Below are 6,198 nucleotides of genomic sequence, written 5' to 3'. Positions count from 1 at the left end.
CAGGCTCCGCCTCTCGGCGGACGGGCCGCGCTGCACCGGACAGAGCGGCCGCACTTCAAGGTGGGTGATGCGGTCTCAGTCCTTAAGGCCGCGTCTAGGCAGCGCGGCGTCGGGGGGCGCGGGTGCGGCCCCCGTGGGCCCTGCTGGCTCCGCGCCCATGTTTCACCTCGGCCTGCTCAGCACGCGCGGCCGCCGTGTCCTTGGGCGTGCAGCCGGGGCGGGGGTGACCGAGACGCTGGCGGCCTCCAGGGCGCATGAGCCGCCGGCTCCGTGGGGTCAGAGGTCGGGAGGAAAGTCAAGGAAGGAACCGGGTTGGGCACCTAGCCCTGAAGTCAGCGGTCCAAAGAAATGGGCCCGCCAGAGGTCGCAGGTCACGGGAAGGGCACTTTGCGGCTCTGGCCAAGTGCCAGGCTCTGGGCTAAACACGTGGCCTCTTCGAGCCCCCCTCTATCCCCGTGACCCCCTTATCACAGATGAGAAAACCCAAGGTCATTAGGCAGGCAGGGAGGCAGTTCCAGAAGGACCTTGATGCGGGGGGCGGGGGAGAGGAATTTGATCTTGAGGGTTATTTAAGGCTTTAAGGGGTTCCAGCAGGGGAAGGCTGGGGGGTGTAAAAGGCGGGGTTTGGCCTGGGTTCACATCACGAACGCCCCCTCAGTGTGCGACTGTGGGCAAGTCACTTAACATGACTGAGCGTCTCATCTGTGACCCCTAGCACTGTGCCTGGCACGGCGAGCTCTCAATAAGTGCTGGTGGCGGTTGGCAGTATTACCTGGGTCAGTTTGGAGGCTGAGAGGGGCAGCTCCTGGGCACAGGAAGGCCATCTGTGCCTTTGACAGGAATGAGGGTGAGCAGGGGACAAGATGCCACAGTGCCTCTGGGGTCAAGGGTCAGGGCACCTGCCGTGCTAGAGTTTCATGTGGGGAGGATCACACCTGTCTGGGACCCACCTGTGCCTGCCTCTCTTTTCACACCCCCACAGATGCGCTGCCTGACCATGCCCGTGTTGCTTCGGGCCCTGGCCCAGGCCCAGGCCGCACGTGCAGGTAGGACCAAGGGCACCTTTCCTGGGTGTGGGGGCCCAGCCTCCTGGCACGAGGTCACATCTGCACGGCGTAACCCTTCTCCTTGCAGGGCATGCCAATGGCCGGGGCCTCCACAGCAGCGCAGTGGCAGCCACCTACAGTGAGTCCCGGGGTGCCTCGAGCCTCAGGCTTGGTGATCATGGTCCTGCCAGGGGCAGGGGAGAAGGCCCGGGTTCTCCTCCTGGCTTTGCTGGGGGCTCCCCCTCTCGGAGCCTCAGTTTCCCCTCTGTAAAATGAAGTGGGTGATCAAGATGATTCATGGGGGTGGGGTCTGTTATTGCAGGGCATGTGGGGGGGTGGTTCTTCCCTGTGGCTATACATATGATCTCAGACCCTCCCTACGTGGGACAAGGAGGGGGCTGCCAGGTGTGAACCCTGGGAGCCTGTACCTCCTCCTCAGGACGCGAGCACCCAAGCCCCACCTGCATCCCCTCCAGGCCTGGATGGCCTCACAGGCGCAGGGAGAAGCAGGCCAGGACTGCCCATGGCTGGAGGCCAGCCTCGAGGGTTGCTTACTGAGGCAAGGGGCATTTGGTGAATGAACAAGCCCCCCAGGGACCCAGCTCTTATGTCTAGGAGGCCAGGCCTCATTTCCTGAGCTGGAGTCCTTGAAGAGGGCCTGTGCGTGGCCCCTGCCATGGCCTCTCTGCCCGCCTCCCCTGCAGAGTATGTGAACCTGCGGGAGCCCTCGATGGACATGAAGTCGGTGACCGACCGGGCAGCACAGACCCTGCTGTGGACCGAGCTCATCCGAGGTGGGGCCGGGGGACGGGAGGCTCAAGGTGGGCTCGGGGGATAGAGATGTGTGAGGGAGGAGGGGCCCCCCCCACCGTGCCTGTGCCGCCCCCAGGCCTGGGCATGACCCTGAGCTACCTGTTCCGCGAGCCCGCCACCATCAACTACCCGTTTGAGAAGGGCCCGCTGAGCCCGCGCTTCCGCGGGGAGCACGCACTGCGCCGTTACCCGTCCGGGGAGGAGCGCTGCATCGCCTGCAAGCTCTGTGAGGCCGTCTGCCCAGCCCAGGTACGCCCTGACCCTGGATGACCGCCACCCTGACCCCGGCCGCTGGGAGGGGGAGGCCGCAGTCTGCTGCAGAGAGAGAGAAGTGGGCAGCCCTGGGTCCCATTTCTTAACCCCCTGCTGGGTGTGTGTCCCCAGGGAAGTCCCCTCCCACTCTGAGCCACTTGTCCCGTGATAGGAACCATGAGGCCTTGTTGCCGGAGCCGACTCAGAGGTGGTGAGTCAACGGAGGGAAGCTTCCAGTCTTGAGCAGACTATGAGATACACTTGTGGCCTTTCCTAGGGGGTCTGGTCGTGAGTGTGAGAGCCAGGCCAGAGCCACGAGGCTGCACTTGAAGGTCTCCACTTTGACATGGGCGGCAGCAGTGTCAGGAGCCCTGCCTACACATGTGCCCTTCAAAGGGCCGGACCCGGGGAGACTCGGACCACAGCGGGGCACTCGCTGCCCCTGGCTGCGGCTCTTTTGAGCCCCTGGCATTTGGTTCTGTCGGAGGGTCCCGCACGGACTGCCGAGAGTCACGGCTTGTGGGTGCAGAAACCGATAAAGCAGGGGTGCTCGGGTGGTGCATGTGCCCGGCAGGTGCCCAGCAGGCACAGGGGTCCTGACTGTCCACACAGCGTCCCCCTCCCAGCGGTTGCTCCAGCCATGTCTCTGTGACTCAGGATGGCTCCCGTCTGAGTCCTGGCTCGGCTCCTGCACCAATCCCAGGTTCTGCAGCCCATGGGCTGTGGCCTTGTGGTCCCCAGTCTCTGTAGCATGTAGGAGCCCCCTCCCCGCCCCGAGAAATAGCAGTGGCATCCAGGCAGTGAGTGCCGCCCATAGACCAGTACTGTGCCAAGCTCACGACCTCTCTCTGCAACAGCTCTAGGTGGTCAAGGTTATTATCCCCATTTTTATAGAGGAGGAAACTGAGGCACAAAGAGAGAGGCTACTAGCCCAAGGTCCCACTGTGAGCGGTGGGCCTTACGCTCCTGGGGACATCTCAGGGCCATGGCCACATCCCTTTGAAGGTCCTCGCCTCTGGGGAAGCCCTGGGCCACCCCTTCCTTCAACCAGTGCCAGGCTGCCCCCGGGAACTGAGAGTTAAGGACCTGTGTTTGAGTCTGTTTACTCGGTGGCTTTGGGAAGGCACTCCACCTTTCTGAGCTTCAGTTTTTTCATCCATTAAATGGAGATAACTAGGTGTAGTTGGGAGGGTTGTTCAACATATAGTCAGCAGAAAGTGGGCATTATTTACAGGGTGAGACCCCCTGGGGCTGCAGGTGCCCTGGTGTGCCAGGCAGGCAGCAGCCCTCTCCTCGTGGGACTCGCATTCTCAGGCAGGAGGTGCTGGCAGATAGCAGATGAGAGTGTCAGCTCAGGCAGGCACGCAGAGGCCGGCGTCATGGCTGTGCCAGGTGGCCTCTTAGGAGGGGAGTCAGGAAAGGCCCACGAGGATGGAGAGTGGACGACAGAGGGGCCTCTCTGTAGGCCCATGCGGGGCTGGATCCTGTGCCAGGGGCCATGTGGCTGGCAGGTGACAGTCCCCTGTGCCACCGCCTAGGCCATCACCATCGAGGCTGAGCCGCGGGCCGATGGCAGCCGCCGGACCACGCGCTACGACATCGACATGACCAAGTGCATCTACTGCGGCTTCTGCCAGGAGGCCTGCCCCGTGGACGCCATCGTGGAGGTAGGCGGGGCCCCGCGGCGGGGGAGGAGGGGCTGGAGCTCCTGGGAGGGGCCTGACACAACTGTGCCTGCCCTGCGCCTGCAGGGCCCCAACTTCGAGTTCTCCACGGAGACGCACGAGGAGCTGCTGTACAACAAGGAGAAGCTGCTCAACAACGGGGACAAGTGGGAGGCCGAGATCGCTGCCAACATCCAGGCCGACTACCTTTACCGATGACCGGCCGGCCCGCGGCCTCTCCTGCCCAATAAAAAGCTCTGACCTCCCCCACCACCTCTGTCATGCGTCTGCTGTCTGAGCCGGGACCATCCGCAGCCTGTGGATTCTTCCGGTGGATCAGATTCTTGGACCGAGTTGCCTTACCTGTGCGACCCGCTGGGCCCGGCCCACAGCAGCCTGCGGCCCACACGTCTTCCCAGGCATATTCCGCAAAGGCTTAGCTGAAGGTCGGCTCAGGCCACTGTTTGCATAATCCTGAGTGATCAGTTGGTGAGGCCGGGGCCTGTCCTCTCCTGAGGCCCACCCACAGCTGAGACTCTTGAGAACCTAGAGCCTGCTGAGAAAGGGGAGTCTCCGGGAAGAAGTTGGGCGAAGTCTTGTTTGTCCAGCCTCAGGCCGAAGCACGTCAAGTAGCGGGAACTTGGACAGGCCAGGGCGTCCTTGCTGGGGGGCGGGGTGGGGGAAGCCTGCTGTGGGGTAACGGTCACGAGGGGATGACACAAGCCCTGCTGCCCGTGAGCTGGCTTTGCCTGTCCTCCAGCCACATCCCTTTTCCTCCCCAAGTTCCTCCGGGCAGACTGCTGGCGTGGCCTCTGCTGCTCAGGACTTCCTGCTTTGTAGCCCCAGCAAAGCAATGCGGTTCCTTCTGGGGCCACACGCAAGCCCAGTGGCAGCAGAATAGCCCCCACGACAACCCCTTCTGACTTGGTGCTGAGCGTGTGAGAGCATTTCAGTTCATTCTCAGCAGTGAGGAAGCTGGCTCAGAGAGGTGAAGTGACTTGCTCAGGATCACACAGCACGCATCTTGAAAAAACTAACAGGTCTGAGAGATATCAAGAATTCCCTTCATCATTTCCAAAAGTGCTTTTTTACAAAACACTAATCTCTCCAGATGCTTCTTAGAAGGGGCAGGGTGTTCTTTGGATCAGTAAGTGTAGGCAGTGCCCCAAGGGGGCCTCTCCCTTCTGGGACAGACTCTGTCCGGGAGCATATTCAAGGCTCTGAGAAGGCCTGCAGCAGAGAAGCCCAGACTTTGCCCAACTCATTCCTGGAGAGCCCTCCTTCTCAGATCACCTGCTGACATCTGGGCCTGCTTACCAGGCCCTGCTGGGCCATCTCCCAGGACCTGTGTGGTCCCACCATTGGCCAAAGTTTTGGGGCCCTTATAATCCACAAAGTGGCTCAGAAGTAAGTACAGGACCAGAAAGGACAGCTTGAGCCCTGGGAGTGTCCGTGAGTTCAGCACTGCTAGTCCTGGCGGCTGCTGGAAGCAGGAACTCCAAAAAACAGGCCAGCTGTCAGAGGCAGGCTCGAATATCCTAAATCACTTCTAGTTTTGCTTTTATCAGACGTAGCCAGTATTAGACGCTTGACATGGAGTCTCTTTCTGTACACAGGAAAATTGTTCAGTCACTCAGTTGTGTCCAACTCTGACTCCACGAACTCCAGCACACCAGGCTTCCCTGTCTTTCACCATTTCCTGGAGTTTGCTTAAACTCATATCCATTCAGTCGATGATGCCATCCAACCATTTTGCCCTCTGTTGCCTTCTCCTGCCCTCAATCTTTCCCAGCATTGAGGTCTTTTCTAATGAGCTGGTTCTTTGCATCAGGTGGCCAAAGTATTGGAGCTTCAGCATCAGTGCTTCCAATGAATATTCAGGGTTGATTTCCTTTAGGATTGAATGGTTTGATCTTGCTGTCCAAGGGACTCTCAAGAGTCTTCTCTAGCACCACAGATGATCCTGTCTAGCTTCTGACTTAATTCCTTCCCTCACTGCCAGGTCAGCTCTAAGGCCATTTTGAAACATGTTAAGAGTTCCAGTTAGCCCTGCGTGGGAAGCACTGACCTGAGGCCCCCAGTGGTACTCAGTTCAGTTGTGTCGAAGTTTCTCCTTGAAAATAACCCTACCAAAAGTGTCCCCATTCTTCGGAAGACACCTTGGCTGTGACTCAGTTTCCAGGCCCCAGCTCTAGGGCTCCATTTGCCCACCCCTCAGAGGCCCTTGGGCTTCCCTTGTAGCTCAGTTGGGAAAGAATCTACCTGCAATGCAGGAGACCCACGTTCGATTTCTGGGTCGGGAAGATCCCCTGGAGAAGGGAATGGCAACCCACTCCAGTATTCTTGCCTGGAGAACCTCAGGGACAGAGGAGCCTGGCAGGCTATAGTCCATGGGGTCAACAGGAGTTGGACATGACTTAGCA

At 60.0% G+C, this 6,198-nt stretch overlaps 1 protein-coding gene across 2 annotated transcripts; it reads left to right on the top strand.

Moving 5' to 3' along the window:
* The first annotated feature begins 8 nt into the window (after positions 1–8).
* On the top strand, positions 9–4,031 carry NDUFS8 (NADH:ubiquinone oxidoreductase core subunit S8). 2 transcript variants are annotated; one of them, XM_068977746.1, is made up of 7 exons: positions 9–60; positions 983–1,046; positions 1,135–1,185; positions 1,751–1,840; positions 1,936–2,108; positions 3,650–3,778; positions 3,863–4,031. In XM_068977746.1, exons 2-7 carry the CDS (start codon positions 983–985, stop codon positions 3,992–3,994), a joined length of 639 nt encoding a protein of 212 aa, XP_068833847.1. In that variant the 5' UTR covers positions 9–60; the 3' UTR covers positions 3,995–4,031. The 2 variants fall into 2 exon arrangements, with proteins under 2 accessions (XP_068833847.1, XP_068833846.1); XM_068977745.1 differs by lacking the exon at positions 9–60 and adding an exon at positions 169–847.
* Positions 4,032–6,198: the final 2,167 nt, after the last annotated feature.

The sequence above is a fragment of the Capricornis sumatraensis genome, chromosome 8, assembly GCF_032405125.1.
Source record: "Capricornis sumatraensis isolate serow.1 chromosome 8, serow.2, whole genome shotgun sequence".
In the NCBI taxonomy this organism is placed as follows: Eukaryota; Metazoa; Chordata; class Mammalia; order Artiodactyla; family Bovidae; genus Capricornis; species Capricornis sumatraensis.
This window is presented reverse-complemented; position numbering and strand designations above follow the sequence as displayed.